This window comes from Salmo salar, chromosome ssa14 (assembly GCF_905237065.1).
Source record: "Salmo salar chromosome ssa14, Ssal_v3.1, whole genome shotgun sequence".
In the NCBI taxonomy this organism is placed as follows: Eukaryota; Metazoa; Chordata; class Actinopteri; order Salmoniformes; family Salmonidae; genus Salmo; species Salmo salar.
The window spans coordinates 24217228-24242515 of record NC_059455.1 but is presented as its reverse complement, the minus strand read 5'-3'; the positions used below and the strand labels follow the sequence as shown (position 1 = coordinate 24242515).

Here is a 25288-nt window from a genome sequence, read left to right as displayed (position 1 = left end):
AGTGATTTGAACGTGCAAACAAAACGGAGGTATTTGGACATAAATATGGAGTTTATCGAACAAAACAAACATTTCTTGTGGTAGTGGGAGTCCTGGGAGTGCATTCCGACGAAGATCAGCAAAGCTAAGTAAAGATTTATAATACTATTTCTGAGTTTTGTTGACTCCAGAACTTGGCGGGTAACTGTATAGCTTGCTTTGATGGCTGAGCTCTGTACTCAGAATATTGAACAATGTGCTTTTGCCGTAAAGCTATTTTGAAATCTGACACAACGGTTGCATTAAGGAGAAGTGTATCTATAATTCTTTCAATAACTGTTGTAAATTTTATCAACGTTTATGATGAGTATTTTTGTATATTGATGTGCTCATTCACTGGAAGTTTTGGAGGTAACACATTTTTTGAACATCACGCGCCAATGTAAAATGGGGTTTTTGAATATAAATATGAACTTTATCGAACAAAACATACATGTATTGTGTAACATTGAGTCCTGGGAGTGTCATCTGATGAAGATCATCAAAGGTTAGTGATTCATTTTAGCTGTATTTCTGGTTTTTGTGACGCCTCGCCTTGCTTGGAAAATGGCTGTGTGGTTTTTCTTGTCTCAGCGCTGTCCTAACATAATCTAATGTTATGCTTTCGCTGTAAAGCCTTTTTGAAATCGGACAATATGGTTGGATTAACGAGAAGTGTATCTTTTTAAAATGGGATATAATAGTTGTATGTTTGAGAAATTTCAATTATGAGTTTTTTGTTGTTTTGAATTTGCCGCCCTGCTATTTCACTGGCTGTTGAATAGTGTGTCACGCGGGTGGGACGCTAGCATCCCACATACCCCAGAGAGGTTAACTAGCTGAGCCTTATTCCCATACTTAATGACAAGACATGATGACTAGACTTACAGTGGGGTGAGGTTGCCAGAAATAGTACTTTTATTCAACTTTTGAAGTAGAATAAAGTTGTTTACTACCCTACTTCCTGTGGATAAAATTGTTCTATGTGATCATGAGAGGCAAATGGCTGTCAGCAAACAATACAAAGTTTCTCTCACAACTATTTTCTTCCATGCTCCTTATGGCTTAGGGGGATGCAGCGTTTATTAGACGGTGTGTAGCGAGGCGGTGACAAACTTTGAGGGATATGAATGCATCTCAAGTCAGGGATTAGACTTGGTCTAGGAGGAATCCCAAACACCAGATTTCCTTTTGATGTCATAGAGAGCTATTTATGTTGCCTTTGATGATATGTAAACGTCCTTGCATTTGACAATGGATATCAAAGGGTTTTAGTCAAGGGGACTGTTGGACGTATTAAATGACAGACAGTGTTTTATACATTGCTTGGAGAAATATGAGGGACAGCTGAGGTATGTGGAATGTATTTTGTGAATAACGTTTGTAAGGATATAATACATTTCTCTTATGCCAGTTCTATACATGTCTCTTATGCCTCAAATGTTCAGTGGTTTACTGAAAAGAACATTGCGTATTTCAGTAAATGACGAACATCTATAGAAATGTTTACTCTCTCTATTATGCAGTTCATGGAATTGTGAATGGTTTGCCTTGAACATCTTTACCTACCGCTATAACTACAGCTACAAAAACCTCAGATAACCTTCAGTAATATTCTGAATAGAACTGAATCCTGAATAGAAGTGGTTAGGTTGCAAGCTTGCTTTTTGTTGTAGAGTATTCTCCAAATATAACATTCAGGTTTAATTCCAAAATAACTCAATCAATGTTTTGAATTTTTTCTTCACTTACTAAAAATCACTATTTTCTATGTGTTGGTAGCACCATTGATCCTCTCCGGTCTGGGTGTGTAGTAAGCGTTGGTTAGAGAAGTGGTGAATGTTCCCTAGCAATCCTGGGCTAGAAACAGATATTGAGTGATGCCCTCACAGTGTTCCAGCCAAGTCAATGGGAAATCTGTTCTTCAACTTGATCTGTAGCCGGAGACGAGCTACATTTAATGGCAACCGGAGGGCACAATTATATTTCTTCCTGTCAGGATGGGGCTCAGCTGACTGTAGCTGTGGCCCTTTATCTGGGTCTGTAGTACTCCTAATCACTGTATACTGTTTACCTAACCACAACGGTCCACTACTGATCTCAGATCATCTGATCCACAACTATTCATCTTGATCCAGAAAGTGTCGCCGCTCGCCACAATTGATGTTCTGTTTTGTATCTTTGTTCCAAAGCAAACACTAAACACGTCACTATAACCTACACTCATATATCATGCACATACTGTATATATGGAAGCTGTCTGGCGAAACTGGCAACCAACTGCAAGTGTTTGTAGTGTTGTCACAGTGCCAAGCCTGCCCACAGAAATGATCCCATGGTGATGACACATTTTTATCAATGCGCTGCTGAAGGGCACTTAGTGTTAGGCTGGGCAAAATCAACCCTGGGAAAGGGCTTCCAAGGACATAATACCAAGTTCCTTATGTCCATCTAAAGGACATCTCCTACCTTTTCATAGATTTAACTTTCAAATACTTTATCGAGAATGAAGTGTATAGATGATATTTTTTGTGTATAGTGTATAAATGATATTTTTTTTAAACTGAAAGAGCTCTGCTGCAAGGGATGTCTGGGAGAAAAAGTCGGTAGTTAAAGGCCCAGTGAAGTCAAAACTTGATTTCCTGTGTTATAAACTCAGCATAAAAAGAAACATCCCTTTTTCAGGACCCTGTCTTTCAAAGATAATTTGTTAAAATCCAAATAACTTCACAGATCTTCACTGTAAAGGGTTTAAACACTGTTTCCCATGCTTGTTCAATGAACCATAAACAATTAATGAACATGCACCTGTGGAACGGTCGTTAAGACACTAACAGCATACACAGAGTAGGCAATTAAGATCGCAGTTATGAAAACTTAGGACACTAAAGAGGCCTTTCTACTGACTCTGATCAATACCAAAAGAAAGATGCCCAGGGTCCCTGCTCATCTGCGTGAATGTGCCTTAGGCATACTGCAAGGAGGCATGAGGACTGCAAATGTGGCCAGGGCAATAAATTGCAATGTCCGTACTGTGAGACGCCGAAGACAGCGCTACAGGGAGACAGGATGGACAGCTGATCGTCGTCGCAGTGGCGGACCACGTGTAACAACACCTGTACAGGATCGGTACATCCGAACATCACACCTGCGGGACAGGTACAGGATGGCAACAACAGCTGCCTGAGTTACACCAGGAACGCACAATCCCTAAATCAGTGCTCAGACTGTCCGCAATAGGCTGAGAGAGGCTGGACTGAGGGCTTGTAGGCCTGTTGTATAAGGCAGGTCCTCACCAGACGTCACCGGAAACAACGTCGCCTATGGGCACAAACCCACCGTCACTGGACCAGACAGGACTGGCAAAAAGTGCTCTTCACTGACGAGTCGCGGTTTTGTCTCACCAGGGGTGATGGTCGGATTTGCGTTTATCGTCGAAGGAATGAGTGTTACACCGAGGCCTGAACTCTGGAGCGGGATCGATTTGGAGGGGGAGGGTCTGTCATGGTCTGGGGCGGTGTGTCACAGCATCATCGGACTGAGCTTGTTGTCATTGCAGGCAATCTCAACACTGTGCGTTACAGGGAAGAAATCCTCCTCCCTCATGTGGTACCCTTCCTGCAGGCTCATCCTGACATGACCCTCCAGCATGACAATGCCACCAGCCATACTGCTTGTTCTGTGCGTGATTTCAGGAATGTCAGTGTTCTGCCATGGCCAGCGAAGAGCCCGGATCTCAATCCCATTGAGCATGTCTGGGACCTGTTGGATCGGAGGGTGAGGGTGAGGGCCATTCACCCCAGAAATGTCCGGGAACTTGCAGGTGCCTTGGTGGAAGAGTGAGGTAACATCCCACAGCATGAACTGGCAAATCTGGTGCAGTCCATGAGGAGGAGATGTACTGCAGTACTTAATGCAGCTGGTGGCCACACCAGATACTGACTGTTACTTTTGATTTTGACCCCCCCCCCCCCCTTTGTTCAGGGACACGTTATTCCATTTCTGTTAGTCACATGTCTGTGGAACTTGTTCAGTTTATGTCTCAGTTGTTGAATCTTATGTTCATACAAATATTTACACATGTTAAGTTTGCTGAAAATAAACGCAGTTGACAGTGAGAGGATGTTTCTTTTTTTGCTGAGTATATATATATGTATGTATATATATATTACTATGAGGTTGGAATAATATTGTGAAAATTATGGTAATGCTTTTTTTAGTGTAAGAGGTGTTTGAAAAGACCACCTGAAATTTCAGTTTTGGTGGGATGGAGTTTTGGCCTGCCTGGTGATGTCATTAAATTAGTTAATAGACCAATAAGAGAGTTCCAAACCTATTGGCCAATAACAGCTAGTTTTCAGTTTTCCCCTCCCCACTCAGACCACTTCCAGACAGTCCTAGCAAAATTATTGCTTGAGATATTGCTCTTTGCTAAGAAGCTATTTTTGTTTGTTTTCAATTAAAATGGTATAAATAATCAAATCAAATGTATTTATATAGCCCTTCTTACATCAGCTGATATCTCAAAGTGCTGTACAGAAACCCAGCATAAAACCCCATACAGCAAACAATGCAGGTGTAGAAGCACGGTGGCTAGGAAAAACTCCCTAGAAAGGCAAAAACCTAGGAAGAAACCTAGAGAGGAACCAGGCTATGAGGGGTGGCCAGTCCTCTTCTGGCTGTGCCGGGTGGAGATTATAACAGCACATGGCCAAGATGTTCAAATGTTCATAAATGACCAGCATGGTCAAATAATAATAATCATAGTAGTTGTCGAGGGTGCAACAAGTCAGTAACACAAGAGTAAGGCACTTAAAGTGACACTCTAGTCTCCTTTTCACCTCATTTATCACCTGATTTACTTAATAAAAGGTACATCTCAATAGGTGGTCCAGGTAAGTCATGACATAGCACAAGCCTATCCACTTTTGTTCTCTATTGCTCCTCTATTGTTCATCAAGAAAGGGGGAGGCCGATGACATTACGACTTCCCATCAGACCAACTCCTTGAATGCCCTACTCCTTAAACTTTGCAGTTGTGTGTAAAAAAACATTATTTTGCCCAAAAATATTTTTGGACCCTTAAGTGTGTGTACTTTACTGTATTCATACTTGGGATATCGCTTTTCAACAGTAAAAGTAAAAAAATCGCTGGGGGACGTATTTAATTGTTACCCAGAAATGATTTGAAATTAGATAAAAATGGCTGCAATGGACCTTTTTTAAAGAAAAATCTTAAAAGCAGTACGTTCAATTTGCCAAATGTTTCATTCCCTTTGTCTTTGTCTCTACAAAATGTCCGGTATCCTTTATTATTACATGACTGATAGTCAAATGACAAATTAGACAGAAATTCAGCATTTGAACAATAGGTATAATGAACAGAAAGGGACCAATTAGGAAAATTAATCCAGTAATTTGTCACTCAGTATCAGAATGTTTTACCCTGATAATGTTTTTCATCTATATTCTTATAAGATCTAGTTGTCATGCTATATGCTTATCATTGTTGTGTAAATTATGTATCAATCAAATCATAGTTTCATTGATCAAATGGGACTAAGCTGCTGCATCCAATGTCACTTTGTGATGGATGGACCTTGTGGAGTAGCACTGGGCATGGGGACCAGGCAGTGATGGGCCTCCTGTGCCCAGACTGGGACATTATCGCCTGGGATCGATGGTTGCAGACAGCTGCTGTAATGTCCCCCTGAGGAGGGCCTCAGCCCAGCCTGTGTGCCGGAAAGGGCCGGGGAGGGGAGACAGAGGGGGGGAAGGGAGACAGAAGAGGGGAGGGGAAGGGTGGAAGAGGGAACAATGGTGTGCAACTGCAGCCTGCAATTCGGGGCGTTTCTGAATGTGGGAATTCTCCCATTTGGTTCCTTCATGAACACTCCCCCTCAATCATCCCATTGGTTTACAAGCATTTCGCTACACCCGCAATAAGATCTGCTAAACACGTGTATGGGACCAATAACATTTGATTTGCATGAACGCATCCCCCCTCGAGCATGATATCCTCATGCTTGTGACACTTTTGAATGTGGGTCAAAAGGGAAGTAAGTATTATCTGAGTGTCTTTCGCTCCCGCCTGCCGACCACCTGCCCTCGCTGTCCTTAACAGAACTGCAGGAAACAGTGCCCGACAGGCGGGGACGAAGCACACTGTCTATTGTTGTACGGCTAGCTAGCTACCATTGTCGCCCCCACCCCTCTTCTGTGGGGTTTATCGACGGCTGGCATCCAATGTTATTGTGCATTAACACCATCTACTGTACTAGAGCGTCCCCGCCTCCTGCCTGTCATAGCTTTAAAAATGTATCAATAGAAGTATAAAGAGGGGTTCCTGCAAATGCAGGAATGCCCACATGCAGGAACGCCCCGAATTGCAGGCCGCAATTGCCCCCTTCTCAGAGGGAAGGGGGCGTGGGGGAGGGGCAGTGAAATTACCAAATGGGTCAGACGGACCAGCATCCTCCAGGGGGACCACTCCCTCCCATCCTCTTGAGTCAGCTACTCCAACACACAGGCGAAACCGCACACATGCAAACACACACATTATGACCACAGTAATGACAATGTATTGACAATAATGTTCAGATGAGATCAGCCCTCGTGGGTGACCCTACCCCGATCACATCTTCTGTCACAGCTGATGGATGGACATACACCACACCCTGATGTATGCAAATACACTCTATTGTTGGTTTCAAGGTGTCATTGTCAGTGTGTCACTGGTTGAAATCACGCAGACAGTATTGCATTTGTGTCAACCTTTTTTGTCCCAGGACAGAAGTCAGGGAAATAATACAATGTATTAGAAATGTTTTATCTTTCAACAAGTAATGGAATTTCTTTGTCTCTGGATGGATGATGTAGTAGATTAGCCACACAGCAAGTACAGTATGTACTTTAGCTTGTTCTTTGTCTAGGGTTTCATTTCGTCAGCCCTTTTTAAGATGAATAATACTTAACAATACATATTCCAATTATGATTTCTGCACTTTCACTTTATAGCCGGCACTCTGCATGATGTCTATGAAGACCAGTGTTCCTTCCCAAGATATATTGTACATCAATACTTAATGTTTACAGGGCAGCACTGCATCTTATGTTATGACAGTACTGGTTCAATGAAAGTCCTCCTCAGCCAGCCAAAGCAGCACAAGCACCAAAAGGTGTTCTCATCTCTTTAATCTCTATCATTACCCCCCCTGAGGAAATGAATTGGCCTGATATCTCATATCTAGGATTACAAAGAGAGTTAAGGCAGATTTGGAGAGGAATCCGGTCCATCCATCTGGGTTTAATAAGTGTTTTTTGATTCAGTTGACCATCCATAAGCACGCACACAAAACCCCCTGCATCCATATTCATATATCACTAAATGTTAAATGCAGCATACAAAGCATGAAGATATTATACAGTAGGCCCTATGTGGTTTGTATTTATATTTAAGACTCAAATCCATGTGTGTTTTATGTGTAGTTCAAATACTGGTGTTCTATACATCATTATTATGATTGAGTTAACAAATGTTAATGCGATGAATTTGGATAATTAAGGGTCAGATGTTTTTGATATATGTACTGCTGCACAAAACGGATGCTCTCAGTGATTATCAACTTTCAACTCTTGAGTCCAGTAGTTACTCATAAGCCATATGGGATGCAGAGGAGTTAGTCTATGCGATAGTGTTTACCGTAATTTCCGGACTATAAGCCGCAACTTTTTTCCCCGCTTTGAACCTCGCGGCTTAAACAATGACGCGGCTAATATATGGATTTTTCCCGCTTTCAATTTTTTTTGAAAGGAGATGACTTCGGTGGTTTCAGTGCACAGGAGGAGGAAGATAGTGACCAATGACTTTCTTGGTAGGCTACTGTTTACTGCTAATTTTAAATTTTTTGTTACAAGCCATGTTTCGTTAAAGCCTATTTATTTTTGTTACAAGCCGTGTTTCGTTAAAGCCTATTTATTTTTGTTACAAGCCGTGTTTCGTTAAAGCCTATTTATTTTTGTTACAAGCCGTGTTTCGTTAAAGCCTGTGTAAAGTTCATTTGTTTCAATGTACCGGTAGGCACCTGCGGCTTATAGACATGTGCGGCTTATTTATGTTCAAAATATATATTTTTTTTTAATTGAGTGGGTGCGGCTTATATTCAGGTGCGCTCAATAGTCCGGAAATTACGGTAATGTAGTACCATTGGAAGCAATTCAAATGAACTTTAAGCAGTATCAAGTTAGTGGCAAAGGGGAAGAAGAGAGAAGAAACAAGGCTTTTTCTTTTTGTTTTCAAACTAAGATTCTGCAGGTTGCACCAAAAGATCTCAATACCCCAGCTATTTGTCATAGAGCCAATACCACAGTTACAAATTTGGGCCATCTGTTACATTGCTTTAGTGACAAATTGCCCTCTGGTCTTAGGAATCATTGCTTGCACAGCAAAAAAAAAGTGTTTTTCAGGGAGGCCTGTTTGCCATAAATGCTTTGGAAACTAATGGAAACTGTGGGTGTCTATGCGTAACCCTGTGTACTGTACCTACTATAATGTGATGTTATACTTAATGGCTGTACAGTACAGGACCATAGGCATTATACACCTCTATTTGCTAGCCTCAGTATAGATTCCATCTCTGCATGAATTTCAACTGGGAATCTTTGCTTATCTTCACCGATCTTCTAATCTTTACTGCCGATAAAATGGTCTCAAATCTACTCCGCTATAACCAAGAAAATATGAACAAGACCAAACGGCCACACGAGAGAGAGGGGGAACATCTTTGGCACCTTGAGGGTGAATTTCAGAGGAACCACGGGAGAGAGGGGCTTACGGCTGCTGGACATGCCTGGATGTCACTACTGGCTGAATGTAATCTTCTAGGTTACTCATGTGTGCACTGCTCTGGGTGCATATGCCATGTGCACGCTGCACCTCACACACTCAGCCATTTTGTTTCAGGGATTTTAATTGGGATGATAACATGGAGGGAGAGGAGAGGGTATTGGAGGGAAATTTGCAGGTGTAAGAGTACAGTATCTGTACAGTCTGGTAATGTGGCCCATACAGTATGCCGATTGTGCTGAAGCACCCATAGTCCACACTCAGCACTATGAGCAGTCTGACCTGAGGGGACAGGCTCTCCATGTGCCTAATGAGGGACACATTAACTGGAAAGGAGGATGCCTTGTACAGCAGTGTGTGTGCGTGTGCGTGCGTGTGTGCCTGTGTTGACTCAATGTGTCCAGGAGTCAAAGCACTGACAGCAGAGCCCCTTTATGCCGGCTGATTCTCAGGCTAGGAGGGGCTGTGCTAGGCTAGGTTAGGCTAGGCTTCTATCTGCCTCACTGGAGTGTCACAGTTACATGCCGCTCTCTCTGAATAGGGCTCAGTGTAGACTGAAGTTTATGCGCTGTGACATAGCAGTGATAGCATCTGTGGGTCCTGGCATGCAGAGCAGTCTGACAGAGGCCCAGACAGCCCAGCCAGCTCTCTGACTGACAACATGGCTCTCTGTGGCTTCATAGTTACTGCCTCATCCTTCTTGTCGTCCTCCTCCTCTTCCTCGTCCTCCTGAACACATTCTGCGATGGCTGTCCTTCTGTTTATAGATAAGACACATTTGGACAAAACATGAAAACGGACAGACTATCGATCTGGAATACTAGTGGGAATAGTGTTGAGAACTGCAGGATTTATTTATCTTATATACATCCACTGATGAAGTGAATGAGATTTTAAATGACAGGATGGCATACAGTGCCACCAAGTGAACCCATTATTAGGTGATGAAAACAATTGAAGGTGACGTACTGTATTATTTTAATGGATTGCATTTAAAGACTGGAGTGACAAGCCATGTGGTTCCACCGTCCAGTTTATGCTTCAGGTACATCCTTAACATCAAGTGTGGCTGTCAATCACTCAAGGTTTTCTCTGTGACATTCTACCTCCAGACCGTCAATGGCTATAAGCCTGGAACCTATGTGTCTGCTGTGACTGGTAAATGCAAGAAATATGGCCGTGTCAAGAATTTAGTGCACAGTAATATCCCGGCGAGAGTTTTATTTATGGTGGTGAATCCCATTGACCTTCTTCATTGGGCATCATGCAGAAAAAGTGGTCCTTTGATAATTGCTGAATAACAAGGTTCAATTGATTGGGTTCCTCTTGGCAGCGGCATAGGAGGCATTCATCATGTATGGGAAGGAGGCAGGACTGTACTGGGCTGAGCTGCAGGCTGGGGATTCGCTGGCTCCGGCTCCATGAGGCATTGATTGAGCCATGAGGGACACACACACACACACACACACACACAGAGAGAGAGACAGACCTTAAAGATATAATCCTTAATTCAAACAATAACAACGTATTGCTAGAGAAATGTAACCACTCTCAAATTCAGAGACAGAGCTATGGATGCAATGACTGACCATCCATTGTATCAAATCGTTTTAAACATGTTTTGAGTTTATCCACTGTTTGTTTATGTTCATGTTGTTTACAAACGTTGGAGTAAAACAAATGTATATTTTGGGTTTTGATGGGGTACGACAGTTGAACTAAGCTTATTAGGCATTTATAAGTTATATTCTTCAAGAATCAACCAAAAATGGATGTAGAACCTAAGGACTTTAGCTTTAAAGGATCAGTAGTATTAGAGGTGCAGTATTTCTGTGTTGTGATATCACCCTGGTCTTCTAATTGACTGCAGCGAGCACGGTTGTAGTGTGCAGTGTGTCTCGTTGTAGTGTGTCTCTCTCTGATGTTCTCTGATTGACAATGAGAAGCAGGAAAAGGCAGTAATTAGCAGACTTAGTTGGTCAACAGTGGTGTGGCAGAGAAGCTTTGATTTACTGTGAGAGATGGAAATTCCCTCCACACTTCTCCTCCTGGCTGTATCGAAATCCTCATGAATACGACGGTAGAGGTAAAGTGGTTGCTGTGGTTACCAATCAAAATGGCATTCAGATCAATAGGGAAATAGTCCTTGCAAACCATTTGACTCAAGCCCATGTTGGTAATTATGATGAGTGTTTGCTGTCTCCTCTGCGTTACCCCGAGGGTCCTGAGTGGATGCATGAAATCGTGCCACTATACAGTATAATTCACTATAGAAACACAGACCTCTAGAGAGGATTGCATACATGCAGCTGATGGTGATGGTGGTGCTTAGCAACGGAGGGAGCGCTTAAAGATCAGGTGTGATCCGGCACTGCAGCCTCAGCCTGTGACTGCGTCCCAAATGGAACCATAGTCCCTTCATAGTGCACTACTTTGGACATGGGCCCATAGGGCTCTGGTCAAAAGTACTGCACTATATAGCAAATAGGGTGCCATTTGGGACATTGCCTGTTCTGTTCCTTTCTTCCATGGTGTTTCTGTCTCCCAGGGCTTGTAGCCTGTCTCTGCCAGTCAACCTCAGAGCCTGGCTCTTTCCACCTGAGTCTCCCCCATAAAAGCAAAGGCTTGTTCCACTGACCAGTTACCATTCTCCAGCAACCATTAGCAGGTCAAGTGCTCTCCAACTGTGAAAGATTAGTGTCACTCAATACTTGAGACTGTCTGAACTAGATATTTGACTATATAGTGCTGTATAGATGGGATCACCAGTTGAAATGTCTGAGTGGCTTGATTTCTCACACACACACACACACACACACACACACACACACACACACACACACACACACACACGAGACAGTATAAAGTTTTAAAAGATAGTCTGGTCTGGTGATTGACAGGACCCAGAGCTTGGGGAATAGATGAGGCTTTGGCAGCAGAGAGATATATTGGTGGGGAGAAAGTGTGCGCGCCTGTGTGTGTTTCTGGAGCTGTCAGTAGGAGTGGGAGTGTGTATGTGCGGGGGAACGGGGGTGATAACCACACTGGGCCACTGATGGCTGGGGAGGGATGGAGTAAAATTAGACAGTGATGAAGGGGACGAGGCTGGACCCTACAGTATGATACCAGAACCAGTGAGACATAAAGGATAGAGCCATCGGGAGAACAGCTCTGTCACACAGAGAGAGAACAGAATAGCCACCGCCACCGGCCCCAGAACCCACAGAGAAACAGCAAACAGAACAGAGCCAGAGGCCCAGGCCAGCAGCATGAGAAGTAACAAACAGGACGAACTAACCTGGGTCGTGTTCATTAGAACAGAGCCAGAGGTCCAGGCCAGCAGCATGAGAAGTAACAAACAGGACGAACTAACCTGGGTCGTGTTCATTAGAACACAACCAGAGGCCCAGGCCAGCAGCATGAGAAGTAACAAACAGGACGAACTAACCTGGGTCGTGTTCATTAGAACAGAGGCCCAGGCCAGCAGCATGAGAAGTAACAAACAGGACAAACTAACCTGGGTCGTGTTCATTAGAACAGAGCCAGAGGTCCAGGCCAGCAGCATGAGAAGTAACAAACAGGACGAACTAACCTGGGTCGTGTTCATTAGAACAGAGCCAGAGGCCCAGGCCAGCAGCATGAGAAGTAACAAACAGGACGAACTAACCTGGGTCGTGTTCATTAGAACAGAGCCAGAGGCCCAGGCCAGCAGCATGAGAAGTAACAAACAGGACGAACTAATCTGGGTCGTGTTCATTAGAACAGAGCCAGAGGCCCAGGCCAGCAGCATGAGAAGTAACAAACAGGACGAACTAACCTGGGTCGTGTTCATTAGAACAGAACCAGAGGCCCAGGCCAGCAGCATGAGAAGTAACAAACAGGACGAACTAACCTGGGTCGTGTTCATTAGAACAGAGGCCCAGGCCAGCAGCATGAGAAGTAACAAACAGGACAAACTAACCTGGGTCGTGTTCATTAGAACAGAGCCAGAGGTCCAGGCCAGCAGCATGAGAAGTAACAAACAGGACGAACTAACCTGGGTCGTGTTCATTAGAACAGAGCCAGAGGCCCAGGCCAGCAGCATGAGAAGTAACAAACAGGACGAACTAACCTGGGTCGTGTTCATTAGAACAGAGCCAGAGGCCCAGGCCAGCAGCATGAAAAGTAACAAACAGGACGCACCAATCTTGGGTCGTGGTCATTAGGCACGAGACAGCAGGAAACCTTTTGAAAATGAAGATGTTAGACAAGTTCAAGTAGCTCCTTCTCGGTTTAGAAATGTTTCATTCTGTGTGTGCCTAATGAGCACGATCATGGTTATTAAAAGCCGATGAGAGACATGGAACGACTAGACAAGTATTTGATTAAGCATTTGTGCTGTTATGTTTGAGAATTGTGTATGTGTTTTATGACATTGTTTAGTTTGTTTCAAGGAGTGACAGAAACATTGAACAGACAATAACTTGATTGTTTTGTATTGTGTCACAGCAATGAATCATATCTAAGACATATATACACTGCTCAAAAAAATAAAGGGAACACTTAAACAACACAATGTAACTCCAAGTCAATCACACTTCTGTGAAATCAAACTGTCCACTTAGGAAGCAACACTGATTGACAATAAATGTCACATGCTGTTGTGCAAATGGAATAGACAACAGGTGGAAATTATAGGCAATTAGCAAGACACCCCCAATAAAGGAGTGGTTCTGCAGGTGGGGACCACAGACCACTTCTCCAGAGCATGGAGGCGCTACCAGGAGACAGGCCAGTACATCAGGAGACGTGGAGGAGGCCGTAGGAGGGCAACAACCCAGCAGCAGGACCGCTACCTCCGCCTTTGTGCAAGGAGGAGCAGGAGGAGCACTGCCAGAGCCCTGCAAAATGACCTCCAGCAGGCCACAAATGTGCATGTGTCTGCTCAAACGGTCAGAAATAGACTCCATGAGGGTGGTATGAGGGCCCGACGTCCACAGGTGGGGGTTGTGCTTACAGCCCAACACCGTGCAGGACATTTGGCATTTGCCAGAGAACACTAAGATTGGCAAATTCGCCACTGGCACCCTGTGCTCTTCACAGATGAAGCAGGTTCACTCTGAGCACATGTGACAGATGTGACAGAGTCTGGAGACGCCGTGGAGAACGTTCTGCTGCCTGCAACATCCTCCAGCATGACCGGTTTGGTGGTGGGTCAGTCATGGTGTGGGGTGGCATTTCTTTGGGGGGCTGCACAGCCCTCCATGTGCTCGAAAGAGGTAGCCTGACTGCCATTAGGTACCGAGATGAGATCCTCAGATCCCTTGTGAGACCATATGCTGGTGCGGTTGGCCCTGGGTTGCTCCTAATGCAAGACAATGCTAGACCTCATGTGGCTGGAGTGTGTCAGCAGTTCCTGCAAGAGGAAGGCATTGATGCTATGGACTGGCCCGCCCGTTCCCCAGAGCTGAATCCAATTGAGCACATCTGGGACATCATGTCTCGCTCCATCCACCAACGCCACGTTGCACCACAGACTGTCTAGGAGTTGGCGGATGCTTTAGTCCAGGTCTGGGAGGAGATCCCTCAGGAGACCATCCGCCACCTCATCAGGAGCATGCCCAGGCGTTCTAGGGAGGTCATACAGGCACGTGGAGGCAACACACACTACTGAGCCTCATTTTGACTTGTTTTAAGGACATTACATCAAAGTTGGATCAGCCTGTGGTGTGTTTTTCCACTTTAATTTTGAGTGTGACTCCAAATCCAGACCTCCATGGGTTGATAAATTGGGTTTCCATTGATTATTTTTGTGTGATTTTGATGTCAGCACTTTCAACTATGTAAAGATCTAGGATGTGTTATTTTAGTGTTCCCTTTATTTTTTTGAGCAGTATATATATATATATATATATAATCTAGAAATGAATCAAACAAATAACTCCCTCTTTTGCAGTGAGTGGGAGTATACTTTACAATACTCTTCATTGGCCAGTCTTAAAAGAAGCTGGAGAGATTGATCCTTAAGAGGAGCAAACAGACGTTTTTAGGAGAGTCTTAGGAATCCCTACTGATTTGAAATACGGTGATCAAAGGTCTGAGCTGGGAGAGCTATCAGAGCTCGGTGTCCACTGATCCTGTGAGTAGGCATGCATGGCCTGTGAGGATGCTTCCCTGTCCTGCATGCCTCACACAGTCAGTCAGTCAGTCACACAGCCCTGTGTGGAGCCTGTCATCATCACGTTTCTCCGTCTGGTGCTATTTGGACAATGTCAGTGTTTCTTAGCTCAGCCCTCAAACATAGACGCAGGCCTGCTTTGTGTGTATTGTATTATGGGTGTCTACTCAGGCAGGCGTGTTGTGTGTACACTGTACAGTAAGCTATGGGCCCATCCACAGGCATTGTTGCTCTATGCACGTCTCTTGAGCCACTCTTCAGACTGGCATTGGCTGAGTGGTAGAAATAATCCCATTTCAGGGAAGGATGCACAACAACATTTGGCTAATCCCATTTAGAATGGCGACTATCACCACACCATGCAAAGCCCCGGCTCTCCGCTGCAGTAATAACATCATCCAGAGGCCAGTTACCCATCCAGTTATCCAGCCACAACCAGCGTTTCACACACTGGGGGGGCTTGGTGCTGGGGATGATATGAAGTGAGTAGTTACTATGAGCGGGATATGTTTTCGAAGGAAATAGCAAACAAATGGTCCTAATTCAGTACTGCAGTACTATTTGCTTCTATGGTGTTGCACAGTATTTCATCATGGTAGTGTCCTGGATCAACCTGGAAGATTAGCTTTGTTTTTCCATCAAGAGAACATGTGAGCAGTAATCTGTTGAGATGATCTCTAGATTGACAATGTGGTGGAGCAGTGAGTGAGGAGGGCTAGTGTCCGTTCTGTCTTCATGGCAGTGTTAAAGGGATGGGGTGGAGTGCATCATTATGCTGTTCAGGGCCTGGAGCCCATTCATTGAGAAGGTCAGGCAGGAAGATCCCACTGAGACTCCCCAGTGCAGACCTGGACCTTGACTAGCACACACACCAGTAATAGTATTCCTGTTTTGATTGATAAATCATGAATAGGTCATTGGATCATTGACAGGGCAGGAGGAAATATTCTTGTAGTTTGCACAATATTTTACCACTATCGTAATCATGCATGTATGTAGATTTTGTAGAGCTTCCATGCCAGACATTGTTATACTAAAGTGTAATGTATCAGCAGAGGACTAATAAACAGCTAATCATTTCAATTAATCTATATCATAGGCTCCTATTTCAAATTCCCTCATCCTATCGTCTCTTTCTTTAAGTCTAATGAGTTATTCATTACCATAACAGAAACTGCTTCGTTTGACCCAAAGATACTATTCAGTAAATTGCTCAGTAAAAAAATAATCTATATTTCCGTGCAAGATTCGACTCATCTAAAAATAGGTCAGGATTCCAAATAATTTACATTTATCCTGGCACTTCTAGAACACACTTAATGCAAATTAGAGGCATAAATGCAAGAGTAATGGAGGGTTGTAATAATTCTGTATGACACAGAGGTTCTCTTCTCCATACATATCTGTAATAAGAACGTTTGTGGAAGAAGCTATTTTGTTATTCTATAAATGTCACGACTTCCGCCGAAGTCAGCCTCTCTCCTTGTTCGGGCGACGTTCGGGGGTCGACGTCACCGGCTTTCTAGCCATCGCCGCTCCATTTTTCATGTATCCGTTTGTTTTGTCTTGTTCCCTGCACACCTGGTTTTCTTTCCCCAATCAATTCATATGTATTTATTCCTCTTGTCATTTCTTTGGGTAGGATTGTTTGTGTTACGTGTATTTTGATATTGTGGATATTGTTACGCGCATTACTATTTGTCTATGTTCCGTGTTTTGGGCACATTTTATGTTATTTTTGTGCTGTCATTTTGACCGGAATTAAAAGTGCGCTCTGCTCTCCTGCACCTGACTTCGCCTCCGATACACACTCCTAACAATAAAACATTTGCCGAAAGGACAAAGGAAGTTCGATGCTTGGCTTGTACCTAAAGCAGTGGTTGGACCACTTGTATTATAGGTTATTTATAACGCAACAGTATATCTTTAGATGATGCTCCAATTAGAGAGTACCCAAAGCAAGTACTGATTCCATCGTCATCATTTTACTGTCCTTACTGTACTACTTACTGTAGTACAGGCCAGGGGTTATGATGAGTGGCTTCCTAAAGGGAGAAGCACACAGTTCTTGACGGGAAAAGTCCTCCTTCCTCATTATCAAATCAATGGAGGAAATGAACTAGCATGATGTCACTAAGAGGAGTGATGCATTTTCTCAGATTCAGAAGATGTTTCGCCTTAACACAATGAGAAAGACAAAAGAGCACAGAATATGCGTATGTCTGGGTTTTAAGATAACTCATCATGGGTTCGCTTGGTGGAGATATTTCTCATGAGTTTAGATATTATAAAAGACTGTTGTTTTGAGGAATGATGTGATGCTCAGTTGTGAAACATAATCCTTTAATTTACATCATTGTAGTTAGAATACCTCATGGTAGGCCTCCCGAGTGGTGCAGTGGTCTAAGGCACTGCATCGCAGTGATTTACATTTTAGTTATTTAGCAGACGCTCTTATCCAGAGCGACTTACAGTAGTGAATGCATACATTTCATTTCATGCATTTTTTTTTTGTACTGGCCCCCCATGGGAATCGAACCCACAACCCTGGCGTTGCACACATCATGCTGGCGTTGCAAACACCATGCTCTACCAACTGAGCCACAGGGAAGCTATTTAGTTATTATCCTTGTGGTGATAGAGGCGTTACTACAGACCTGGGTTCATTCCCAGGCTGTGCTACAACCAGCCATGGCTGGGAGTCCCATAGGACGGCGCACAATTAGCCCAGCGTCGTCCGGGTTAGGGGAGGGTTTGGCCTGTGGGGCTTTACTTGGCTCATCGTGCTCTAGCAACTCCTTGTGGCGGGCCGGGTGCCTGCGGGCTGACACCGGTCGCCAGTTGAACAGTGTTTCCTTCAACACATTGGTGTGGCTGGATTCCGGGTTAAGTTTGTGGGTATTAAGGAGTGTGGTTAGGCGGGTCATGTTTCAGGGGACGCATGACTTAACCTTTGCTTCTCCCGAGCCTGTTGGGGAGTTTCAGCAATGAGATAAGATCGAAAGTTTGGGAGAAAAAGGGGGTAAAAAAATATATACAGTACCAGTCAAAGGTTTGGACACACCTACTCATTCCAGGGTGTTTTTTTATTTGTACTATTTTCTATATTTTAGAATAATAGTGAAGACATCAAAACTATGAAATAACACACATTTAATCATGTCGTAACCAAAAAATTATATTCAAAGTAGCCACCCTTTGCCTTGGTGACAGCTTTGCACACTCTTGGCATTCTCTCAACGAGCTTCATGAGGTAGTCACCTGGAATGCATTTCCATTAACAGGTGTGCCTTTTTAAAAGTTAATTTGTAGAATTTATTTTCTTCTTAATGCGTTTGAGCCAATCAGTTGTGTTGTGACAAGGTAGGGTTGGTATACAGAAGATAGCCCTATTTGGTAAAAGACCAAGTCCATATTTTGGAAAGAACAGCTAAAATAAGCAAAGTGAAACAACAGTCCATCATTACTTTAAGACATGAAGGTCAGTCAATTTGGAAAATTTCAAGAACATTGAAAGTTTCTTCAAGTGCAATCACTAGCCTCAGTAATTGCAGCCTAAATAAATGCTTCAGAGTTCAAGTAACAGACACATCTCAACATCAACTGTTTAGATGAGACTGCGCGAATCAGGCCTTCATGATCAAATTGCTGCAAAGAAACCACTACTAAATGACACCAATAATAAGAAGAGACTTGTTTGGGCCAAGAAACATGAGCAATGTATATTAGACTGGTAGAAATCTGTCCTTTGGTCTGATGAGTCCAAATGTGATATTTTTGGTTCCAACTGCCATGTTTTTGTGAGACACAGAGTAGGTGAACGGATGATCTCTGCATGTGTGCTTCCCACCGTGAAGCATGGAGGAGGAGGTGTGATGGTGTGGGGGTGCTTTGCTGGTGACATTGTCAGTGATTTATTTAGAATTCAAGGCACACTTAACCAACATCACTACCACAGCATTCTGCAGCTATACGCCATCCCATCTGGTTTGCGCTTAGTGGGACTATAATTTGTTTTTCAACAGGACAATGACCCAACACACCTCCAGGCTGTGTAAGGGCTATTTGACCAAGAAGGAGAGTGATGGAGTGCTGCATCAGTTGACCTGGTCTCCACAATCACCCGACCTCAATCCAATTGAGATGGTTTTGGATGATTTGGACCACAGAGTGAAGAAAAAGCAGCCAACAAGTGCTCAGCATATGTGTGAACTCCTTCAAGACTGTTGGAAAGACATTCCAGGTGAAGCTGGTTGAGAGAATGCCAAGAGTGTGCAAAGCTGTCATCAAGGCAAAGTGTGGCTACTTTGAAGATTCTAGAATATTAAATAAATGTTGATTTGTTTAACACTTTTTTGGTTACTACATGATTTCATATGTGTTATTTCATAGTCTTCACTATTATTCTACAATATAGAAAAACCCTTAAATGAGTAGGTGTGGCCAAACTTTTGACTGGTAATGTGTGTGTGTGTGTGTGTGTATATATATATATATAACAAATACAAAGAATACCTCATGATAAGCTGTAGACCATACTATTTACAGAGAGAGATTTCATCTATATTTTTCGTAGCTGTCTATTTACCACAGACTGATGCTGGCACTAAGACCACACTCAACGAGCTGTATAGAGCCATAAGCAAACTAGAAAATGTTCATCTAGACGCAATTCCTCTAGTGTTCAGTGATTTTAATGTCTTATCTAATTTCAACCAGCATGTCACCTGTGCACCTAGAGGCGAAAAAACTCTAGATCACCTTTACGTCACACAGAAATGCGTACAAAGCTCTCCCTCGCCCTCCATATGTCAAATCTGACCATAACTCTATCCTCCTGATTCCTGCTTACAAGCAAAGCTCAAGCAGGAAGTACCATTATCATGGCTAATATGGAAGTGGTATATAGCCAAGTTACCATTACTGATTGTGTATTTATTATTACTTTTATTATGTGTTATTACTTTTGTATTATTTCTCTATTTTCCTTCTCTCTGCATTGTTGGGAAGGGCCTGTAAGTAAGAATTTCACTGTGTCTGCACCTGTTGTTTACAAAGCATGTGACAAATAACATTTGATTTGATTGTACAAACATCAAAATAAAATAATTCGCGCCAAAAACCATACTTGGGAATATTTTGACTTAGTACTACAACCGTTAAAAACAAAGATTTATGGTAGCTGAAGACTGAGACGAAGCATTTGGGTTTGAAGTGCATTCATGTCATAATACCGGGGATGGTTGAGCTAACGTAGGCTAATGCGATTAGCATGAGGTTGTAAGTAACAAGAAAATTTCCCAAGACATAGACATATCTGATATTGGCAGAAAGCTTAAATTCTTGTTAATCTAACTGCACTCTCCAATTTACATTATTTTTAATTTATTTTTAATTTTTATTTATTTATCCATTATTTTACCAGGTAAGTTGACTGAGAACACGTTCTCCTTTGCAGCAACGACCTGGGGGAATAGTTACAGGGGAGAGGAGGGGGATGAATGAGCCAATTGGAAACTAGGGATGATAGTAGCTATTACAGTGAAAGAATACCATGCTATTGTTTGAGGAGGGTGCACAATTTTGAACATAAAAAGTTATTAATAAACAAATTAGGCATATTTGGGCAGTCTTGATACAAAACTTTGAACAGAAATGCAATGGTTCATTGGATCAGTCTAAAACTTTGCACATACACTGCTGCCATATAGTGGCCAACATTTATATTGCACCTGGGCTGGAATAATACATTATGGTCTTTCTCTTGCATTTCAAAGATGATGGTACAAAAAAATACTAAAGAACGGTAGGTTTTTTCTTTGTATTATCTTTTACCAGTTCTATTGTGTTATATTCTCCTACATTCCTTTCACATTTCCGCAAACTTCAAAGTATTTCCTTTTAAATGGTACCAAGAATATGCATATCCTTGCTTCAGGGCCTGAGCTACAGGCAATTAGATTTTAGTATGTCATTTCAGGCGAAAATTGAAAAAAAGGGGCGGATCCTATTAGTTTACCTCTGTTGCCTGTGAGCGTGAGTATGTTGGCTGTGTGCCTAGGTGGGTCAGGGGGATAATGTGTCTGTGTGAGGACCCCAGACACACCCTGGGAATGGGGCATCTGGCACCGCGGGGCAGGACTGGTGCTGGGACAGGGCTGGCAGGGTCGTATACATTAGGGCACAGCATAGCAATTTTAAAAAAAGCGTTCATCAATTGAAAACAGAAAACAAGCGCTTCTTATTGTACAAGTTTAGGAAGTTGCTCCCTGTTCCAGTCCTTTTCTTTCTTCGTTTGGGGCCAAATTACTACAACTCAGGGGCCAGTAGGCAGGGCCTCTGTTGGAGTCAAATTCAGGGCTCCTCAGTAGCTGCGTCCTGGAAAAACAGGAGTTGGATCAGTCGGTGTATCAATTCACAGTCTGGCTACGTTTCATTAGGGCCATATTCAGTCATTAGACCTTTAGCAATGACCGTAACCCAAGTCAGAATTTCATAAGCATCCTGTCTACTGTGTTCTGTTTTAAAGCAGAAATGTGATTCTTAGAAACCTCTGAAGTGTAGTTACCCTAATAATCACTAGCTAACCCTGGAGACTTGAAGGCCCACACAGAATCATATAAAGTTTAAGTCTTCTTAAGAAACCTTTAATTCATATCACTTAAATGTGCAACACTGACTGTTTAGATGTAGTAGTATTTCTGCTAGGGAAATATAAATGTGCAACACTGACTGTTCAGATGTAGTAGTATTTCTGCTAGGGAAATATAAACGTGCAACACTGACTGTTCAGATGTAGTAGTATTTCTGCTATATAAATGTGATAAATGTGGTACAATCGCAGATGAGATGTTGTGATAAGTACAAATGTATAAACAAAATCTAAGTGTTCAATCTCAGTCCTTTCAAAATATGAGGCACTGACGGAAAGTATTAACAGTCAAAGCTTACACCTACACGAAGTTTGAAAGCAGCAGTTTGCGAAAACATCCAACTGCAGTTCTATAATTTCCACATGAACTTTACAGATGCGGCACTTGTATGTGGTTATTTGTGACAAAATTAGTTTAATCAGTGCTCTTAATGTAGAGAGCTACAAAAATTATAGGGGCACCAAAACACAGACACTAATTGGTCACCATGTCGGCCTCCCCTGAACATGTTCTCAGGTAATGGAGTAGTAGAAGCAGAGTACAGTGCTGTACTCAAATAGCCCTGTGGTGAGCCGGTAGATTCTGGCCGGTTATGTTTGGACGGTTGCCCAGACTGCCAGTGGAGAATATTATTTGTGTGTGTGTGAGGATTTCATAGATTGGTGGAGCTGTAGTCAATAGCTAGCCTCATCTTAATTCTGCGCATGTCTCTCTCTGACAGTAAAAGTGTATGTTTGAGAAATAAGCTCTTTCAAGCCTTTATGTTTAAATGGTTAGATTAGCATTGTAAATATAGATGTAGTTAATTAGCTGGCAGTAGCAAGCAGCTTAAAAGTGATGTTCCATCCACTTGAAGCTTCTGAGTCCCAAATGGCACCATATTCCCTATAGTGCACTACTTTTGACCAGAGCCCTATGGGTAGTAGTGGGCTATAAATGGAATAGGGTGCCGTTTGGAACTTAGCCTAGAACAAGCAAGCTGATAGCTGTTTCTGCCAATGCTGAGGTTAACTAATCTTAAGTGCCACTTGAGACATTTTCACTGTGTAACAATTAAGTCCACTTTTAGAAAACAATTGGTCTTTATTTATTTAATCATTTGCAATGACAGGTTAAATGTACTTATAAAATGGGAGGTTCGAGCCCTGAATGCTGATTGGCTGATGCCACGGGTATGACAAAACATGTATTTTTACTGCTCTAATTACGTTGGTAGCCAGTTTATAATAATAATAAGGCACCTCGGGGGTTTGTGATATATGGCCAATATACCACGGCTAAGGACTTTGTCCAGTCACTCTGCTTTGCTTTGTGCCTAAGAACAGCTCTTAGCCATAGTATATTTGCCATACACAGTACCAAATCCCCCCGGGACTTAAATGTATCATAATCATTATTCTATCTACAATACCAAGCTGAAGTTATGTAACAATGACATCACTTTCTCTGTGTTTATTGTTTCTATCCACACTATGTCTGTATTCACAGAATCAACTGCCACAGCACTAAATAATTCACATCAAATTCATGTGCATCCTTAGGCATAGCTAACACACAGCATAACCCAACACAACATCAGAAACCCTCTTACCGCTGAATGCAGTCTGTTGGATAGGTGCTGTAAGACACAATTTTAGAAGTTCAACTTGGTGAAATTCCTTCTAGATAGGATTATAATATGAAAATGGATGAAAAACATTTGAGTGGCACATATAAACACAAATATGATATGACTCTCTATATACATGCATAACCAAAGGGGGTCATACTGTGGAGTCGAGGGGTGGCACATTAGCTGCTACGCCAATGGATCCAAACTTTTTGACAAGGTCACTAGGTGTCCTGTAATTTGACTTATGGATGTATTGTTTCCTTTTGTTCCAGGTATTTCCACGCCATCTACCTGGGCATCCGGAGCCGGCGCAGTGGGGACCATGACCGCTGGAGGTTCTACTGGAGGATGGTGTATGAGTTTGCTGACGTCAGCATGCTGCACCTCCTGGCCACCTTCCTGGAGAGCGCTCCTCAGCTGGTCCTGCAGCTCTGCATCATCATCCAGACCCACAAACTGCAGGCCGTCCAAGGTACTGGCTGGACCCACACCCTGTATTAACACTCTACCTTTCACCTCATCTATCTGCCACTATACACATACTGTAAACACACAGGCCATCCAATGTATTTCCTGAAACCACACTTTCACATACTCTCTCCATCCCCCACTATTCCCATTCGTTGTCTCTGTCTGTTGTAAATCAGTCACATTGCACTGTTAGGGTTTCCCAAGCTGGGGCACCACGGTTTAAAAGAACACCACCACCCAAGTGTTCTATTGTGGTCCAGGCCTGTGTGGAATACTTCTTTGTTAGTGTAAACAGAAGCACATCAATGTAAAGTCTGCTCTTAGAAATGCAGGCCTAATGTAATGTTAAGTACAGAAAGAGTGTGGTCCTCTCTCCGGGGCAATGAATCATGTTTAATTACACTGGCTGGGCTGGCACACACACACCTCGCAAGCCTCACGCTTGTATACGCACACACACACACACACACACACACACACACACACACACACACACACACACACACACACACACACACACACACACACACGCACACCGCACACGCAAACGCACGCAGGGGGGGAAGAAGGCTGGCCACATTTAGGCCAGTGGAGGGCTTCCAGGTCTGCTGTGGGCTTGAACACTATCACAAGTCTTCCCCTTGTCCATCATCCCCACAACTCCACAGCCTTGCTTTGCTCTACCTTCTCCTCTGCTGTGCTGAGCCGCGGAAAGTAGAGTATTTGCCGCACTTTAGAGGCACTTATGCTCTTTCTGCTGTGCTAAAGAAGATTGGCCTCCTCTGACGTTAGCGACGGGGAGACGAGGGTTTGGAAAATCTGTGATGCGCTTGAGAGGGAGAAAAAACAATGGAGAGGATGCTGACGAGTCTGGGGATGTAGTCACTCAGTTGTATTTCCTCTTGTCAGTCTCCCTCCAGCCATCATTTCAAAACAATTCTATTCATACTGTGGGAGTTGCATAAGATTTACAAGTGGAAAATGCACATAATGCAAGATGTTAATCACTGTAGCTACTCTGAGTCTAGGAGCCTTGGGAGAAGAAGAGAGAGTGTATTTATAGGTTCCTCTTCTTCCATTTGATATTCACAGGCTGCTATAGTACAATGGGACAGAGAAATGTGGATGGATTGATGGGGAAAGTTAATTGCTCTGAAAATCCCATCCTCGGCTCACCAAGACTTGAGGACATTATGGCGGATTTATAGAGCACCTAAAACCCTCCCATGTGGCATCGCTGACCTTGGCTTGACCTAACCGTTTTAGTCCCCCATTCAGTTTAGCGCATTAACAATTTTCTATAAAAATACATGAAAATATGATTGTTCAATATCGGGATGGGTTTTGACGATGAACAAGTTGTGGGTATGTCTAGGCTTTGCCCCTTACTGGCCAATCAGAACGTGCTCCATGGCGAAATATGTGGTTGTTTCAAGTTGTGTAATTACGGTCTTTTATGTATTGTCTTGGAATCAACTTCAATTCCAATGTTAGTTTGTTAAATGACTTACAGAAATGAAGTAACAAAATGT

The 25288-nt window shown here is 43.0% G+C and overlaps 1 protein-coding gene across 1 annotated transcript in view; it reads left to right on the top strand.

The window, feature by feature from the left end:
* The window catches only part of LOC106569249 (XK-related protein 4), a 68936-nt gene that overhangs the window by 29872 nt on the left and 13776 nt on the right, over positions 1-25288 (top strand). The window contains exon 2 of the mRNA XM_045694106.1: positions 23558-23757. Coding sequence (XP_045550062.1) covers positions 23558-23757 — 200 coding nt within the window. The remainder of the gene's footprint in view (positions 1-23557; positions 23758-25288) is intronic.